Source organism: Aythya ferina (genome assembly GCF_964211825.1).
Source record: "Aythya ferina genome assembly, chromosome: 8".
Classification (NCBI taxonomy): Eukaryota; Metazoa; Chordata; class Aves; order Anseriformes; family Anatidae; genus Aythya; species Aythya ferina.
This window is the reverse complement of record NC_140304.1, coordinates 18456208-18475267: the sequence shown is the minus strand read 5'-3', so window position 1 is coordinate 18475267 and position 19060 is coordinate 18456208. Positions and strand designations below refer to the sequence as shown.

At 39.5% G+C, this 19060-nt stretch overlaps 1 protein-coding gene across 8 annotated transcripts in view; it reads right to left on the bottom strand.

Moving 5' to 3' along the window:
- The window catches only part of COL24A1 (collagen type XXIV alpha 1 chain), a 155000-nt gene that overhangs the window by 25740 nt on the left and 110200 nt on the right, over positions 1 to 19060 (bottom strand). For all 8 annotated transcript variants that reach the window (XR_014695611.1, XM_084528203.1, XM_084528199.1 and 5 more), the window contains exons 29-42: positions 17697 to 17750; positions 17326 to 17370; positions 17165 to 17209; positions 16200 to 16253; positions 13189 to 13242; positions 12133 to 12186; positions 11871 to 11924; positions 10515 to 10568; positions 9790 to 9897; positions 6701 to 6754; positions 6053 to 6160; positions 5037 to 5090; positions 4226 to 4279; positions 754 to 810 (exon numbers count right to left, since the gene is read on the bottom strand). Coding sequence is in view for 7 of the 8 variants with exons in the window: in XM_084528203.1 (XP_084384329.1) it covers positions 754 to 810; positions 4226 to 4279; positions 5037 to 5090; positions 6053 to 6160; positions 6701 to 6754; positions 9790 to 9897; positions 10515 to 10568; positions 11871 to 11924; positions 12133 to 12186; positions 13189 to 13242; positions 16200 to 16253; positions 17165 to 17209; positions 17326 to 17370; positions 17697 to 17750 (849 nt within the window). In the remaining variant the exon portion in view is untranslated. The remainder of the gene's footprint in view (positions 1 to 753; positions 811 to 4225; positions 4280 to 5036; positions 5091 to 6052; positions 6161 to 6700; positions 6755 to 9789; positions 9898 to 10514; positions 10569 to 11870; positions 11925 to 12132; positions 12187 to 13188; positions 13243 to 16199; positions 16254 to 17164; positions 17210 to 17325; positions 17371 to 17696; positions 17751 to 19060) is intronic.

Sequence of the window (19060 nt, the reverse complement as noted above, 5' to 3'; positions counted from 1 at the left end):
GCACGTTCATGGCATGTTTCCTAAAGGGAATCTGCAAAGGCCCTGCTTGCAATGTTTGAACGGTCAGCACAGCAGTCCGCTCACCTACAACAGAACTGGCTGAAGTCTTCTCTCTCATGCCCTTCCCTAATTAAGTTAAGAACCTAGTCCAGACTGTCTTCAGTTACATCTGTGTCTTATAGGCCCTGCTTTTTGGGGAGGTGAGGTACAAATATTAAGGTCAATCTGAAGAGGAGTAGGCTGTACAAGCACTACTTTCTAGCACAAAGCCTGAATATTAAATGCTTTTAATAAGATTTTGAGGTTGCATTTGTTTTTTGGACATGCTCATAAATGCTCAAAAAAATAATGTATAGAAATTTAGTAAGCAGAAAGGTTACAAAATTAAGCTTAATCATCTAAATTAGCTTTGGAGTGATAATGAAGTAAGTAAAAATATATTTCTGGTTAGTAAAGCAATTAGGTATAATTCAGTATAAACATAGAGGATAAAAATTCTGTTCCAAAATCTGCCAGTCTAAACACAGAATGATGTCATTAGTATAATTAAATGTTAGGCACATACTCCTAAAGCAGGAAAGCGCATATGATTGCATTTTTCAGAGAGAGATTACTGATTAAAGGACCATCACTCCACAGTTTTGTACGAGGGGGTACTGACTCCTTAGACAGTGATAAGAAGTTTCAGAAAGAGCCTGCGTTGTCTCTTGTATTGAGGTACCAATATAATTTTTTTGAGAAACAAAGACCTACTGGTTCACCTATGGGCCCAGGTGGTCCAAGCACTGTATTGTCTTCGCCTGGGTAACCCTAGAATAAACATATGGGTTAAAAAGTGCATATATGTTTAAATATTAGTAATACATGACAAAGCATGCTGTATAGATGGTACTAGTGAATGTGATGCTTATGTTTTTAATACAGTGGAAGTGGTAACTCCATTTCAATGTGCACCATTTGTTTTAGGAAATAAATATAGGAATTAAAAAAAAAAAAAGTATTTGCTCTACTTTTAAATGCAGCTATTAAAAATAATCACAGAATCACAGAATTGTCTAGGTTGGAAGAGACCTCAAGATCATCGAGTCCAACCTCTGACCTAACACTAACTAGTCCTCCACTAAACCATAATCACTAAGCTCTACATCTAAATGCCTTTTAAAGACCTCCAGGGATGGTGACTCCACCACTTCCTTGGGCAGCCCACTCCAATGCCTCACAACCCTCTCAGTAAAGAAGTTCTTCCTAATATCCAACCTAAAACACCCCTGGCGCAACTTTAGCCCGTTCCCCCTCGTCCTGTCACCAGGCACATGGGAGAATAGACCAACCCCCACCTCGCTACAGCCTCCTTTAAGGTACTTATACAGAGCGATAAGGTCGCCCCTGAGCCTCCTTTTCTCCAGGCTGAACAAACCCAGCTCCCTCAGCCGCTCCTCGTAGGACTTGTTCTCCAGACCCCTCACCAGCTTCGTCGCCCTTCTCTGGACTCACTCAAGCACCTCCATGTCCTTCTTTTAGCGAGGGGCTACTGAACTGAACACAGTACTTGAGGTACGGCCTCACCAGAGCCGAGTACAGGGGGACAATCACTTCCCTAGACCTGCTGGCCACACTGCTTCTTATGCAAGCCAGGATGCTGTTGGCCTTCTTGGCCACCTGAGCACACTGCTGGCTCATATTCAGCCGACTATCCACCAATATTCCCAGGTTCTTCTCCGCCTGGCAGCTTTCCAACCGCTCATCTCCCAGCCTGTAGCTCTGCTTGGGGTTATTGCGCCCCAGGTGTACATTTCTGTGTTGGCACCAGCCTCTGAGCCACGTGTTTATCAGGTGGGCTTTCCGTGTCCTCTCTGTACCCCTCCCTGCCACCGTAGGGATGGACGAAAACACCACCTGTACTCCCACTCCATCCACTAACCATCCCAGTCCCCTAAAGTCCCATTTGATGGTCTTCAGGTTTCTCTCTTCGGTGTCATCACTGCCAGCTTGGACTATTAAAAGAGGGTAATAGTCAGAGGGGCGAACCAGGTTGAGAAGCTTTCTGGCAATGTCCCTGACCCTGGCCCCAGGGAGGCAGCAGACTTCCCTACGGGTAGGGTCAGGCCAACAAATAGGTCCCTCTGTTCCCCTGAGAAGGGAGTCACCCACAACAATCACCCTTCTTTCTGTCCTGGTGGAGACAGTCCTGAGGTGTGGAGTCGACTTCCTCGCCCTAGGCATCCTCCTGGGATTTCTACCTGTTCCTCAGCTACCGGTCTCTCAAGCTGCAGGGCCTCAAACCTGTTGCATAAGGGCACCTGGGAAGGTGGGGCCGGTGGGGGAGGGCATCGCCTGCGATGTCGAGCAGGGACCTGTTTCCATTCCTCCTCAACTCCTAGGTCCCCTGCCTCTGCCTGACAGCTACAGGGCAGGAGGTCCACCCCCATTTGGGGTGCCTCACCCCAGTACCTGTCCTTCAGGCCGTGCGGAGAGTCGCTCCACAAGTTTATCTCCCGTTCACACTCCCTGATATCCCTCAACCTCTGGACCTCCTCCTTGAGTTCTGCCATGAGGCGGACCAGGTCATCCACCTGCTCGCACCTCATGCATACAGTCTCTCTGTTCCCCGCAGGTGGTAGCAACAGGCTCAGGCACTCCCTGCATCCGGAGACCTGAATGCCGCATTTTTGAACGGACAGTCGGTCTGGGTATGTACAGGCTTACTAGAGAGGGCACTGTGCCTGGTGTACACCATCGCAGCTGAGCTAGCAGTAGACCGCCGTTAGAAGAGGTGTTCGTATGGGCAGGGGGGAGCGCTCTGCCCTGCCTGCGCTAATTACTGCGCCAACTGACGCACTATGCCCTGTTTGCCCGTCCTGTTCGCGCAGGCAGGGCGCTCGCGCTCCCTAGAGGCAGCTTTTGAACGGCAGGGGCGGGGGCGCTGCTGGCTCCGCCTACGCCTTGTTCTCGCCTCGTTCACCTCCCTCGAGAGGGCTGCCGGGTCCTGGGGGCTACCTCGAGTGGGCTCGGTGCCGGAGAAATTAGCACTGCCTGTCCGATCCCCCGCTCCGCTACAGAATGCATCTGCCCCGGAGCCGATCGCCTCGGCAATTGGCCGATACTAGTTCTAATGGCCAATACTGTTCTAACTGTTCTAGTGCCCAATACTGTTCCAATACTTTTCTAATACTAGTATTAGAACAAAGTCCACATAGTCATTTGTTAGGAATGGAGAAACAGGGTATTTGACAAGAGCAAAAAAAACAAAATTTCTTCTACTGTCTTGAGATATGTACTTAATACAGGTAAACAAGTGTCCAGAAAATTCCAACAATCAGCATAAATAGGATCATTCTGTTTTTAATTCTAAATACAAAACAGCCATCATCCAAGTAATCCAAATAATAGACAACACAATTACATATTCTAGATGATATTTACCAAAATATTTAATGCAGAGGCAAATATTTTGAACATGATTACCAGTTTCAAAAGTGCATCAAACTGAAATTTCAGAGGTGACTAAGCAAGTTAGACTCCTACCTCCCAACAATTCAGTTTTCAGGTACTGTTTATGAAGATTTTCTCAGAAGCTATTTAGAAAATCCTCACTAATTGCCTATTAGCAGTATTCATTGCAAAACTGGCCCTAACATAAGAATAGGTTTCTTTGTCAGGCTCAACTCAAAATTAATCTTCCTGAAGGGAATCCCTGTACTTGCCTGGGGCTATACAGATTTCTCAGCATTCAGATTTGTTTGCAGGACTTGGAGCAGTAGTGAAAGAACAGTAGTGAATTTGACACTGAAATAGCAACATTGAGGCAATATCCTGCCCCTAACATTTTATATTAAGCATAGAGCTTTGACCATCATAGTTAAACTTCCAGCAAAATCCATGGGAGTACTCACAGGTTTAAAGTTTAGTGAATACTTAGCAGTTCCCACGCTGATTATTTCTGTCAGTAGCATTTACTGAGGGCAGTGGTGCTATCTGATACAATTACATATTTTTTACAATGGGTACCTTGTGTTTTAAAGCCTCAAACATTTCAACTACAGTTCAGAACTTTGCATCCAAATGATCAGTTTCTGCAGTTTGTATTTCTTTTCTTGTTCTCTCACAATACTAATATCTCCAAATAGTGGCTTCACTGCATGCTGAGGAAAACAGTGAGCTTACAGTAATATTTCTTTCCTTTATGACTACTCAAACGATAGAAAAGTATAATCTAACTTCATACCTTCTCTCCTTTGGGTCCTGGGGGCCCTGAAGGCCCTGGAGGACCTTGATGGCCCTAAAGAAGAAAACAAAACAAAAATTAGTTCCAACACAAAATAATAAAAGAAAGAATTCATTTTTTAGATGCTTGTTGTCATTATGTTTTGCTGCTTACAAAATTAATGGGCACAGGCAGAAAAATTACTCTGTGCAGGAAAACCTATGTGCACAGTTAGAAACCGGAAGTTCTGGCAGGGCTTGATGCAAGTGAGGGGACCTGGGCTGGTTCTTACTTCAGGGTTAGGGCCACAGATGGACATTTCTGTTTGGAGTAGACATGGCAGTCTGGTCTGTAAGAGCAAGACTCAATCCATCTACAGGGATCATTGGAGAACAGTGATTATTTTTCAGTGAAAGTCACAATATTTTTATGCCCTTCAAGTAACCTCATTCAATCATTGGTTTTGTTACTGAAAAGGAAGCTGCCTGGCCAGACAGTAAACAGAAGTGGTGGTTTGCTGAATTCTCTTTATAATGAATAGCTGTAGTAATTTCATAGGAACTATATTAACAAATAGAGTGGGAAGCACTGGACAAACAAGTTTCAAATCTGAGGGAAAAAACAACTGCTGTTGAACTCACAAAGAAACAACTCATCATTGCTTAAGGCTAATGCTTTTAAGTAGGCAATCAGGTGTGATATAAAAGTATGTATCTGAAACACAATACGTTTGTGTATTCTAGATACAGATCTCACATGATATTTGAAATTATTTAGAGCACCAGAGTTAAATTCATTAAAAAAAATTCATTAAAAAAAAAAAAAAACTCACCCCATAACCTGGAATTCCTAGTTCTCCTTCTGGTCCCATTCCTCCTAGATAGCCCTATTAAAAGCAATTATCAGTGAAAGAAAAAATAGTTCCCTTTTAAAATGTTACAACAACATACACTTTATAAAGTAATCACTTGGAAAAAACTTCAGATACTGAGATTTGAGAACCACAGATTACTTCCTTGTTACTTCCAACTTCATTCATTAAAGAATACTGGACTTCTCCTTGTGCTGTGGAAATGATGGTCAAAATTTCAGTCCTAACAAAAGAGTTCAAGTCCTTCTCTTGAAAATTAGACAGGTACTTTAGTTCTAAACTTCACGTGTTATGGGAAACAATCCTGCATTCAGTGGTTACAGTATTGGACGTTGGAGCTGTGAGATGGGCAAATTGCCTCAGTTGCATGGAGGGTGCATTTGTTTTTGCATCTGCTATTACACAATGTGAAGCATGCTTGGAGAGCTTGCGATGAGAGAAATTCATAAAGTTAATGAAAATACCCTTAAACCAGTTAACATTGCTAGACTCCCATTCAATAGGACAAGCAGTCCTCAACTGAAATGCTTTGTTTCAGCCATGACTAAGGCTTTCTTTATGTAATAGCAAACCCCACAATTTCTTTTCTTGGAACTAGAAAGGTTTAAGGAACAGCAATATCACTAAGTTATATCTGGATTGTGGGGCATGTGTACTCCACGGCAAGCCCTGCCATCGTGCTCCTCTGATTACCAGATCAGGAACATGACCGGTGCATGAGATCGCTTCCTGAAGGTCCATGAATTTCTGCCTGGATGGGTGCATAGGTCTCATGCTGACACTTAAAGGCCAGGGCACACATCAATACCTAGGGGCTGAGAAGGACTTCCAAATAGTTTAAGCACTGCCTGCATCTCCATCTCCAGCTGGTGATATTTGTACATGCTATACCTGTGACTTGCCTCCTCCCATGGAGAGACATGACATTGCTAAATCATAAACATATCAGCTCTTAAATAATCATGTTTTGTACAAACCGAGGGGCCCCGAGTTCCTCTTGCACCTTTGGGACCAATTTCTCCAGGTTGGCCAGAGTCACCAGCAGGTCCAATTTCTCCAGGAGGGCCAAGCTGCCCTTTTTCCCCCTATTGGTGTTATTGTATTAAAAATAATAAGAGATTGATACTATGTTTAAAATGCAGTTTAAATGCCTAATGAAAGCATGTAACAGCATTATTTAAGAGGATTATTATATTTACATGTCATTTACAGTAGTTTTTAGAATGTCTGAACCCAGAACTCCTCAGTGGAAAAAAAATAATTTTGATAGAGAATTTCTTTGGTTTAGCCAAAGCTTTACATTTTTGATAGCACCAGAAACTGAGTTGCGCATTTTGATCCAAATTTAAATTTCCTAAGGTCTCAAAAGTTATCAAGTGCAGAACAATGACAATTCTAATTGCTATGGCTAACAAGAAAAAAAAAAAAAAGCTTGAAGTGTGATGGAAAATACGGATAGGTTTAGTTCACTTTATTGGTGTTTTCATACTACAGTCTAACAACATATAAAACCTGACGTCTTTTGCAGTGCTGACAGGCTCTCAACAGTGTCAAGTGATTGAATGAAATTATTTTGTAATGTAAATTTCAGACAAAAGGGAATCTGGGGAGATGAAAAATACTACCTTCTTTCCTACACGTCCCCTTTGACCTGGATTTCCTGGTGTTCCTTCAGGACCCTGTATGTTAATTAGGGAGAGAAAAAGAAATGATTGAGAAAAGCCCTGGAAACATATTTAAATTGTGCTCCAAATTGGATAACTAAGCAGGCTTTTGTAATACACAGAGGTGGGAGGAAAAATCTCATTAAGCGTTGCTGTGAGAAAGTCAGTAGAGTAGGACTTTTTCAAGTTACAGCAGAAATAAATGGGCATACATAAGGGATCACTTATCAAAGTACTGAAAATGCTTTGGAAATGAAGAAACAAAACACACCAACTAATAAATCTTGTCCAGACAGGAAATATTATTTTAGTAATAAAGTTGCTTCAAGATAAATACTGGATTTAGAGAAATGCAATACACAGTCAGGGGAAAATTAACAAGACTTTGGGACTATCAAGTGTGAAGAGCAGGGCCCTGACACAACTTACTGCAGCAGGAGAGCCCTAACTCAGTTAGTGATGGTGCCTCCCACCGCCAGCCTCCTGGTGATGGTGTAAGTGGGTGAGTTGCCTGCAGGTGAGGAGTGTATAGAGCTACAATCCCGCTGTCCTCTCGGTCACTTCAAAAAATGACTCTCCTGAAGGGCTCAAAGTGTCTGGAGCTCACTGGCCTCAGGTTACCTGATAGCTCCTTGAAGGCAAGGAGGCTTCAGTTTTGGGTAAGGGGAGATCTCTCTCTCTCTCTTTCTATAATATTTTTAGAGATATTGTGGTGATGAGCTATGATAAACAGAGTTCAAACTGATTTGTGAAGTACATATGTTGCTTCATATGTATCTGTTCAAGTAAAACGTAGTATTAATCTCATCCCCAACAGGACAACCAGACAACTGATGATAGGTAATCCATTTCCTTGTTTAAACTAGAACGGTGATCTGTCCACATCCCTAGAATGAGGTCAAACCAAAATCATGATCTGAACACTCCCAGATGCTGGGGAAGATGAGTGAGGAGGGATTGCAGCCGCTTCTGGAACGCATGGAACAGAAACTTGAAAAATACCCTGCTAACCACATCCTTCCAAACATCAAATCACCAGACCCGCCTGTCTCTCTGAGGTGCAGCAGCACTGTTGATGCTGTTTACTCTATACAAGTTAATTACATACTTTGCAGATATGCCAGGGCCAAGCTGTTTTATAATTTTAATGTACAAAACATTCCAGCTTTTCCAGAATTGCCAATCCAAAAAAGAAGTCAGGGTGACATTACTGAATGAGAAACTAAAATTGTTCTGCAGCACACTGTGAGCTAACAGCACGCTGACAGCTGGAAGTGCACTTTCTTCCTTTACTAGGAGAGTAGGTCACTGTGAAGAACCCAAGACTTAAAAAAGCTAATTGTATCACTGAGGCTTAGAGGACAGAGAGGATAGTGCTCACAGCCGTTAACAGCTGGCCCTCTGAACTACTGTTTACTCAGACTCCATCATCACATAAGAGCTACAGCGAAGGCAGCCAGAGGACTGTGAATGAGAACAAGACAATTTTTGCTAAGGGAATCTGATGTCTGAATTAGGACTATGTACTTGCTTTGGAAACCATGCTCTAAAAGATTAGTTTACATTAAGAACTTGCATAAAACTTCAGCAAAACAGATTATATGGATGGAGTTTAGGTGCTAGGCATTATGCCAGAACAAATAAGCAAACTGATATAACAATGTGGACTGTGGATCCCAACGCTCATTTGCTATTCGACCTGTGTGTGTGTACTACTCTTTCTCTCCATCTGCAGTTTCTGGTTTAGTTATCTATGGCAATTGATAATAGGTTCATTTAAATATATGTTCATTTAATTCCTTTCACAGAAGCACCAAAATGAAGTTAGTTAAAGAAAAAGTGTCTTTTAAGAACAAAATGGAATCATGAAATTCTTTCTTCTGTCTCCTTGCTTTTTATAGTATCTGCCTCACTACAGGGCCGTTTACAAAGGAAGAAGAGAAGGCCCACCATAGATGTGACCTCACACCACAGCACAGAACTATCAACTGAAGCAAGGCTTCCTGGCACGACACACCTTCATTTCTGCAAGTCAGTTCCAGCATAGGATAGACAGCATCCATAACGATGTCTTTACATCACTTTGTCAGCAATACGGAAAGGCCACTGTTTGGAAAGACAGGCCAACTGATCAGGAACCACACCAGCAGATGTTGTTTGGATTATGTGGTGTCTACTATCATTTGATACTGGTTTTAAGCCAATTTGACCTGTCTTGTATCTCTCACCAGAGAAGGCCCTATAATCCAACACTTTAAGAAACCCCATGCTGTTGGTGTCTGTGCTGCAATCATTTTATAATGAAAGACACCTCAATATTAAGGATATCACTTCATCTAGAAATGTTATTTTTAGACGTAGCTTTTGTTGTTAAAGTGTATTTAAAAGAATGACAGCTAAACATGTATTTGGTGAGAACATCACCACAAAACCTTCAACTGGAGCTAGAACGTGGATGCTTTAAGTTCTAGAGCTTTATTATTTGCAAACTGCTCAAAATGGCAGTTCATTGTCCTGACAAACTTTTAATCTAAACTAAAAACTAAATAGCCCTGGAACAGCAAACAAAGCCATTAGGTAGGGAAAGATACAGAACAATAAAACATCTTACAGCACAATTTATGGTAGGATATATTATCTCACCAACATCTTTAGGCATTTAAAAAAAATATATAGAATGATTTAATTCTGTTAAATTGCCCACCGTCTCCAAATGAAGGTGAGGATAGAGACTAACAATGGAAGGTTGCCTGGAGGGGAGAGATCTGAAGTGAGAGACACCAGGCTGTGTGGTGTATGTGTCTAGGTGACAAGTGTGAGGAAATACTGTCTGCTAAGAGACCCCAGATTTAGGATGGGGAAAACACTTGTAAGCTCTACCAACCCTGAAAAGTAGAACCACATAGAAAGGGGAGACAAACTAGTTTAAAGATGGTAATCTTTAATGCAATAGCAAAACAGAAAATAATAATAATAATAAAAAAAAAAAAGTAAGCTAAATTAAAAAGGAAATAATCACAAAAAGCCCACTTAAAGTTGAAAACACTTACAGGAACACCCATTATGCCAGCTTCACCAGGGGGTCCAACAATTCCTGGTATTCCCATCTCTCCTTTTTCACCATCTTCTCCAAGTAAGCCTTGTTCTCCAGGGTCTCCCTTAAGGGTAACAAAACCAAACAAACAAATAAATAAATAATCGAGTTACTGTTCCAAAATTAATTATTCTTGAGAAGAGTGAATTTAAAATCTTCAGGTTTGACCATAAAAGACAACTGAAAAACCACCACACTAAAACTGACTGGAATTTTTCCAGTCAAATTCAGATCAGGCTTCAAGTTAGGGTAAAGCCCTTTCTATCTCATTCATTCACTCCTACAGCCAGATTTTACTTCATCCATCTCCATCTACCTTGAGGATGTGACGTCCCCTGTCCTTGCATGTGACACAGTCTCTGGCATAGCACTGATCTGGCAGAGGACATGGAGCAACTTTGGGCTCACTCTGTCCAGCATGATGGTCATAAAGGAAATAAGATGTACTCAGTTCTTCAGTTTGCTTTTCTCTGTCAAGCCATTCAACTTTGTTAAGCTTGCAGAGCAGATCTGTGCCTAAAAGGCACAGGAAAGTCTATAATATATAGGGCCTCCCATGTTAAAACTGAGCTTACTCAACTGGGCTCTGCTGAACTTGTGAAACAGAGGGGGGAGAAAAAAGATATTTTGGTCTTTAAATTAATTTGACTGCTTTACATCTGCCATAAAAACTGAATGTACCTTTGGGCCATCTTTTCCTTGAACACCATCTTCTCCTGGAGGTCCTGGTTCACCCTTACAGAAATGAACAATTGAAAACGAAGTTATTGCCACTAACAGAACTTCTCCAGATAAAAGTATTGCCTTGCAAGAACTAAAACTGGTCTTACATATGCTTATCATATTTTTGGACTTTTTGAATTTTGGACTACTTTTATGTTGTGATAATTTGTTTTCATTTTTCACAGATTTACAGTGACAGTTACAGCCCTGTGAATCTGGAAGACTGGAACATGTAGAAGACAATCTACATTTCAAAATTGAGGCAATACTATGCTCATGGAACACTGAAGGTTTGAATAGTGGTACTGAGATTGCTTAGTTTCAGAGTACATGACGTGTAATTACAATAACCTTAAGAATACATCTGTTTTGTTCCAAAATTTCCACGTTTATGTGAATAACTACTATATTGGTATGTTCAGTGACTTAGTTTAGGGCCATGAAAACCTCATCATTTACCAACAGTACTATCTACTATGACTTTTTAGAACATTTGCATTTCTCAGGGTCTGATATTCAAAGACAGTGGCAACTTGCAACTTTTGATGCAGATAGTAAAACAGCAAATCTATCCTATACTGCTAACGCGGTATTTCAGGCATAGAAATATGGTAAGTCTAGAGCTTCCACTGTGTACCAGTACCAGGTATTACTGTTCTGCCAGGGCTAGTGGATTGCTGAATGCAACTTACTGGAGATTTTGGGCAGGAGAAAAAGATAACAGCAAGGAGCTAACATATCTTGAGAGTAGCTCAATGGTAAGGTTCGAATCTAAAAGGATACGGTTTATACTCTTTTACAAGTGCCATGAACAAAACCTGTCTTGAGCATTTTAAAAGCTTTTATCATCCTTCAAAGGTAGGCAACTGTCACATGAAAGAGGTAACACATGCAGAAAGAATAAGCAGGTGCACAAGTGTTTGGTAAAACTAGTTGGTGAATGAGCTATTCACAGCACCAGAAGCAAATCAGCTGCATGAGACAGTGGTACAGAGGGATAGCTTGCTCTGCTGGGACTATAATGTTCCCGTTATTTCATAGGAATCTGTATACAGTGTTATTCTGTGCTGTTATCTTAACAGCTGGGCTAGACACCCTTGGATTTAGTTTCGTGCTCAAACCACTTATTCATGGGTCTCTGTGACATGAGACACTTAGAAAAATTTCAACTTCACAATCAATACTCTTTTTAACTTGTCATGGCATTACAAACATTCTTTTAAAATCTTCTGACAAATCAAGGTTTTCTGACTTGCATTTCTGACACATTTGTAACATACTTTTCTTTCTGGAAAAGATTCACCCAGAGCTCACCCTTAAACCTTGGTCGCCTGGTTCTCCAACCTTCCCAGCAGGTCCAGCATCTCCCTGGAATATCACAAGAAAATTAAATCTTGAAGTTGATATTTCTAACAATGATGGGGTTTACAGATAATGCAATCATCATGACAACACTGCTTAATGGATCACATACTGTATCATTATCTACTTGGCTAATAAGTCAGATCACTCTGATTTCATTTTTTTTGGAAACTGGAAAAATTTAAAAGCCCAAGTGAATAATTTCAACATTTACCTTTGTGCCTGGTTCCCCCTGCAGTCCAGGTTCTCCTTCAGGGCCAGGAGGTCCCTGCATGGTACAAGAGCTATTCTTACACATGATCATCAATAATAGTTTTGCTACTACCAAATAACACAGCCAAAATAGAAGCAAAAATATGACATGAGACACTTAAAGAACTGCATGTCTGAAAAATAAAAATAAGAGAAAACTGTTGTTGGTCTTACTAGAGACTGACAGAAGAAGAGTATAAAGGCGTTCAGAACTGTACCATTGAGCAGTAATACACTGAAGACTCAGCAGTACCACTAAGCATTTACCTTTCATCATAAATTGCTAGCAAGCTAAGCAATAATCTACCTTTTGGAATTCTTACTGACTACTCCATCACTGTTTAGGCTTGGAGTTAAGTAAATACAGACACTGGAAAACAAATATACAGGTCTTCAGCTTTCAAAGTGTAAATGGTATTAGATTACTTCTTGTAGAATTTACATTTAAACCCTTTCCTGCTTTGGTTTTTAACAGGCAGTCATAAGACTGGGTTCTGGGTGACTGAGGAAGTGCATTTATTTGAAGAAGCCAAATTCCTTTTGTTCTAAGTGAGCTCATCCCTCAGCTACTTCATTGCAAATGTGTCTAAAGCATTCTGTCATACTTCTTTCAAAGAGATATTAAAAACAAGGCAAAAAATAGAAGTTAGGAAGAAGACAGCCTGCAGTTGCTTTTCTTCATCTACCATTTGCAAGGACATTTGATTAATACCATTCCAGTTTCAAACCCCCAGTCTTGGATAAACTGTCTAACTGCAAGGAAAATGTTTCTTTTTCCCCCCACAACTTGTTTACTACAGATGTCGTGAATGCATGCCTGACAACAGCTCACAATAGAAAGAGGTACTTGGTTCAGACATTATTGCTTTGCACATGCTTTAAGTAAGAGAGACTCTCAGCAGCTCATGGTATTTAAGTCAGTTACATGTAATCCAAAAAATAATTTCTGAACACATTGTCTAGGCATATTCTGTTGCTTGAGTGTTTGTAATTAGTATATAGATGATGAAAAACTCACCTCCAAACCCATTTCTCCAATAGTGCCAACATCCCCTGGTTGTCCTCTTGGACCCTGGCATTAAACAAAATTTTGGCTACATCATGCAATTAACATTAAATCATGTTGCACAGCCTTGAATTTGTCTCTTCAGAACACTACCAGCTGGCATAAAGAAGTATACTTCATTGTCTTTCCTTCTGAATCCCACAGTGTATGCAAGTACCATGAAAGCATACAGTACCAAAGACCTCATTGCCAGTCCTGACACAGGGAAATAACAGATTTCACACCAAAATAACAGTTTTCCAAGAATAACACAGATGTCTCTTCTTACAGACCAAAAGTAAAGTGTTATCTGTACTAAGCTCTCCCCTTGATTAACTGACACTTTGTTTAATTAAGATTTGTTAGACTGTCTGGTTTGTTTTGTGGAAAAGCCTACAGTCTGGTACAGAATTAACTGAAAGCAACTACTGTGTGCTTCACTGTGGATTTAGCAATGTTTATAGAGAACAATCACTGAGGTGTAATGGAGTAAAGGCTGGAGTCCTTTTAGTAACATCAGTAAATATGCTATGATCATTTTTTTTTTATAAGCCCTACTAGAAATAATAGATTGCAGTAACACATGTCTTCCTAAAGTCGCATGCTCAAACTCTATGCATGTTAGATTGTCCACCTCTGCATATGGACTGGGATTTGCATGCCTGGGGAGCAGAGTTTGCTTGTAACAGCTTACAGCTGATTCTAGAGCCACTATGAACATATGTCAAGACAAATCAACCCCCTAGATGTATCCAATCTGAACTCTGAAAGTTCGTACCCATTTACCTCTTTTGGACTCATTTGAGTTTAAGGTGATTCTACATTCAAAACATTTTGTTGCTGTATAAAATCTCATGTAAAGTAAAGATGTTGCCACTTGTATTGGTGATAGAAGCCTTTTGAGCAAGTATTTACTCTTTTTAATTTCACCTCCTCCTTACAAACTATGCATATGGTTTTCCTCCTCCTGATGACTTGGCAGTGATCACAGAAGTCTGTTCTTCCCTTGCAGTACCAATGTAAACTACATGTGAACAAGAACATTGCAGCAGATGCATCTATTTTAACCTATAGATTCATTGAAGTGTGAAGAATGACTGAAACTGCAGTTAATTTCCTGTTGATAATTCACTTGGGCTACACTATGTCCATTGGGTTTTGGTTTGCAGCAGTTCCATGACATTCCACAATACAGTTGACAGAAAGCTTAAGTCTGATTCAGGAGTCAAGTTGTAATATTCACACAGAGCTAAACTTGCTGGATTGGTAACACATCTTTCCCCTGTGACTTCCAGGGTCGCCAAACAGGGCAATATAACAGCATATTTAACCATTAACAGCAGATAATTTGCGAAGAAGATTTTCACTGAATTGCCTGACAATAGGTAAAGATAACATGCAATTTAGATCAAGCCTGCTACCACAAATAGTTCTAACTGCATTAGTTTCTTTGCTCCTCCATCAATAATTTGCATTTTTCTGTTCTGTGCAAAAACTAGTGACAGGGAAAGAGAAACTGTTTCGGCAGCTGGCTTCTGTATAGTGACCAGCTGTCAGAAGATGAAATCAACTTGCTTGCAAAAGCAGTTAAAAAAAAGAGCCAAGCGTTTAATTTGAAATGTCTTGCATCATTTTCATAGCTTCCTTCATAGCTGACAGTGCGATTCTACAATGATGAGAACAACAGAAATGTAGGTTGCTCAAGAGTAGACCACTTAAATTAGATAAGGCTGATTGTCATTTAATATATATAAAAATTCAGTATTGACCAGAAAATAGTAGGAATTTTATGTATACATCTTGCATTATAAGGCTCTCAGATGTCACAACATTAAGATTAGGTAATTAGGTAAAATAGATTAGATTATATGGAAGAGCAAAAAGTGACATGAATCCAATGTCACTTTTCCAACAGATTTTTTGTCACAAAATCCAACAGATGTTAGAAAATACATTTTCTGTTGACACATTTTGCCTTTCCTACAAGTTGGCAACTGAAATAAACAGGCAATTTTCAAAATAAAATTTGCTAACATTTCTAAAATGTTGGCTGTTGGAATTTTTCTAGACCACACTTCCCCATTGTGCAATGGCTTTCTGTAAGCATCTGTCAGCCTAAGGATTACTAGAAATAATTTTTAATAATAGAAATAATATTAGAAATAACATACTTTATATCAACACTTCACTTTCAAGATTTAAATTAACTGTATGTTATTTGATGTCCAAAATAACATTTCAGAAGCAACAAAACCATGCATTTTGACAACTCAGACTTCTGCACTATTAAATGGCAGCCTTTCCCCACGTCCCCCTTCTAGGAAAGCACATACTTTCATTGTACTTACATAATCTGATTTACCCACAGAGATGGTGATGCAATAGTATTCCTATCACGGCTACATATTTCAGTACTTTGTATGTATTTGCTGCAGATCCTTCATGTTCATCTGTTACAACATTAGCCACATGAAAACAAGTGTGGCTTTGAAATAATAATAATCAGAACAAGAATCCATTCAGCAGAGGAATGTCTGAGGTTTATTAGAACAGTCTCTTTTTTATTGAAACTTTAACCTGCCAAATAGATGTGGTTCCTGAGTTTCTGAGTAACAATCCTAAAATTTGTCTGAAAAAATGCACTAACATCAGTATTGGCACATACATTTACATAATCCGTAACTTGGATGTCTACCTCAATACACAGTAGAGCCACCTAATATTGCAATCCAGATTCTGCCATACTCTCTTACGTTGTGCATGCCTTACTTCAGTGCTTCCCAACATGATTAACAGGTCCCCTTATTTACAAATTAGGCTAAGGAATGGAGGCAGACTCTAGCCCTGTAGTTTTAAAACAATTACCCCACAATTCCTACCTAACCGCTGCTAACAACAAATCTTGGTAAAATGGAGCTTGAGTTACTAGGGAATTCAGTACAATATGTGGAAAAATTTTAAAGCAGGCATAAGGATCGACTTACTGTCTCTCCCATTGGTCCTCTGTCTCCTGTGGTTCCAGGAGGCCCAGGCAAACCCTCAAAGTTAAAAATAAAATGAAGTAAAATAAAAAATCAGTTGGAAACAAGCTGTTTCACATTCTGTGCAAAGTGACTTCCCTCTCTTATTTCTGCTCACTCAATCACTTGCTCAGGAATACCTAAGAAATTTTTTCTTCTGGATGATATGCACTGCCATTCATCTGTGTATATACAGACACACACAAGTCCCAGTAAAGGAACATGAAATGAAAACCCATTGTCAAAGGTGAGAGGCACCAGGCTCCTAAATCTGGCCAGAAGAGGCAAGAGAAGAGCAGTGGCAACCAGCGTTCTGAGTCTCAATTTCAGCACAACATCACTACCATTACTGCTTTGCTTCTGCTTTTCTGCTTCCTTCTTTTTAAAAAAAATACCATACCATTAGGATTGACCAATAACCTCCTTTGTAAAAGAAAAACTTAAACAGAACACGTTAGATTTCCATTAAAAAAAAAAAAAAAAGACCTAAAAGAGAAATTTTCTCCTACACAATATATATATTTCATGTATTTTTCTTTATTTATCCCAACACTGATGGCACACATCTAGTCTAAAATCCGTCAATTATTTTCTATGTCACAATGAATTTCTCCCTTAAAACTACAATAAAACCACTACCAAAACAACTTCTAGCACTCCCAAGCTACACATAGTTGCCATTCTGCTGCAGTTTGCTAACATACTGTAGGTATGCACTGTGGGCAATCATTCATGAGAACACTGGTCTAGTAGCAGACTACCAAGTTCACACTTACTCTCACTTCTGCTTCTGATTCTTTGCATGAAAAAATACAAACTCTTATGTTAGTTTTCCAGCTGCTCCAAAGTAGACAAATTCCCTTATATGAGTGATAAAGAAGTATGGTATTTGGTGTTTGGGATGAAGTACTAGAGCATTTCATACTCACTGGTGCACCTTGATCTCCTCTTTGTCCTGGATTTCCAGCTTTGCCCTGGTCAAAGAGAAATATTGAAAGATGATGCTGGCTTCAGATAACTTCCAAACACAGCTCAGAAACTTGAGGTAACTGCATTAAGGCTTAATACAAAGATTGTCTCCAATACTTACAATGAGCCCAGGAGTGCCTTTCTTTCCTGGATCTCCTCTTTCTCCCTGATAAATAACCAAAAACATGAGAGTTCTATGTGCATTTGCTAGATAAACTGCATACAGCTGCTACAAGTTTAAAAGTTGCGTTAAGTGCAGAAATCGCGGATTCAGGCTTAGATGAGTTTATACCATAATAAGGAAGTATTTGAAAAAGGCAAAAATTTGCAAGGCTTCTCCTAGACTAAATGGAAATTTGTTATGGCTTCTAACACAGTAGTGTTTAGTGTTTTTGTTGTTGTTTGTTTGTTTTGGTTGGTTTGGGGGGGGGGTATTGCCAGTCATGATCTATTTAAACGTTTTGTACAGTACTGAGCAATGCAAGCACTCACCTTAATGCCTTGTGTTCCTGGTTCTCCTGGAGGACCATCTAGACCTCTAGGTCCCTGAATATTGAACAAGTGATTAGGAACATTAATTGCGTGTTATTTCGGGCTATCAGCAGGGAGATGAAACATAAGCTATAGGAGAGGGAAACATGTTTTGTTGGCATGTACTCTGAAAATCCACAGGACAAAGAAAAACTTTCACTATATGTTAAGTGTAAAATAGAGCTTTAAATAATAAATTTAATTACTGGCTTACTATAATGTAAATGTAAGGTTTTCTTTTTGTTTGTTTTTAAATATATAAACAAGATGTTTAGGGACTCTGTTGGACCCAGCTTGCAGACAAATATTTTCCACTCATTTTCATCCACTTTTTAAGCATGCAACACATATTTAGAAGTATTTAGATGAACACTGGTTATATGGGGTGCTTGCTTTTGAGCATGTTGTACATGTAAAAAAATCCAGTTAGCTTGTAAGACTTTAAAACAGGCAGATAAAGTTCTTCCATTAGTAAACCAATCTGAGGCAAGATTAAAACCAATTTATAATCTCTCAGAGTGAATTGCTGTATTATTAAACTGTCTACTGTAAATTGATATTTTACAATCAATATATGAACAAAAACTATTACATTATGCTATGCTATTACAAATATAGCAAATATTTATTGCCAAGATGTTCAGATATGATTATTTAAGATTAGTAATGCAAATCCATTAGTTTACAAGCAAATAAAAGAATCCTTAAAATAGGTAACAAGCAAAAAGGAAAAGAACATTTTATCCACAGTGACTCAGGAGGGTATTTCCATAATTCTAAACACAATGAATGTTTGTATATAGAATACAAAATTAAAACCAGTTAACAACAATCTGAAACCAATGACCGCTTTAAATAAGAGCTAGATGAATATCAAGACAACAGAGCTGGGCTCTTTACAGCCGTATGCTGTGGGAGGATGAGAGACGACAGCTTTCCTGGTGACTTCTTGGCTGTGTTGGTACCAAGCAGAAGGAATTAGTACACTGCTATGGCATTACCTTGAGGAAATAGATCTGCATTTTCAGCGTGAACTACTCAGTTGTGGAGAACCTTACTTCTTGGGTCATGGTTTATAGTGCAGGGCATGCAATACAACTCTCTGGAATCAGATGTGAAAGTGTTCTATTAAGCAATAATGCAGGGCTTATAAAAAGACTTTGTTGGAAGTGCTGGAAATACATCTGATTTTATTTATATTACTTTCTCTTCAAAAAATGTTTGTGACTTCCATGTCCCTCTTGAGCTTCTGAGGTAAAAAAATGGCAGAATTCTGTTCACTCTAACTTGGGTTTACCAATGAACATCAAAACCTATGTCAGAAC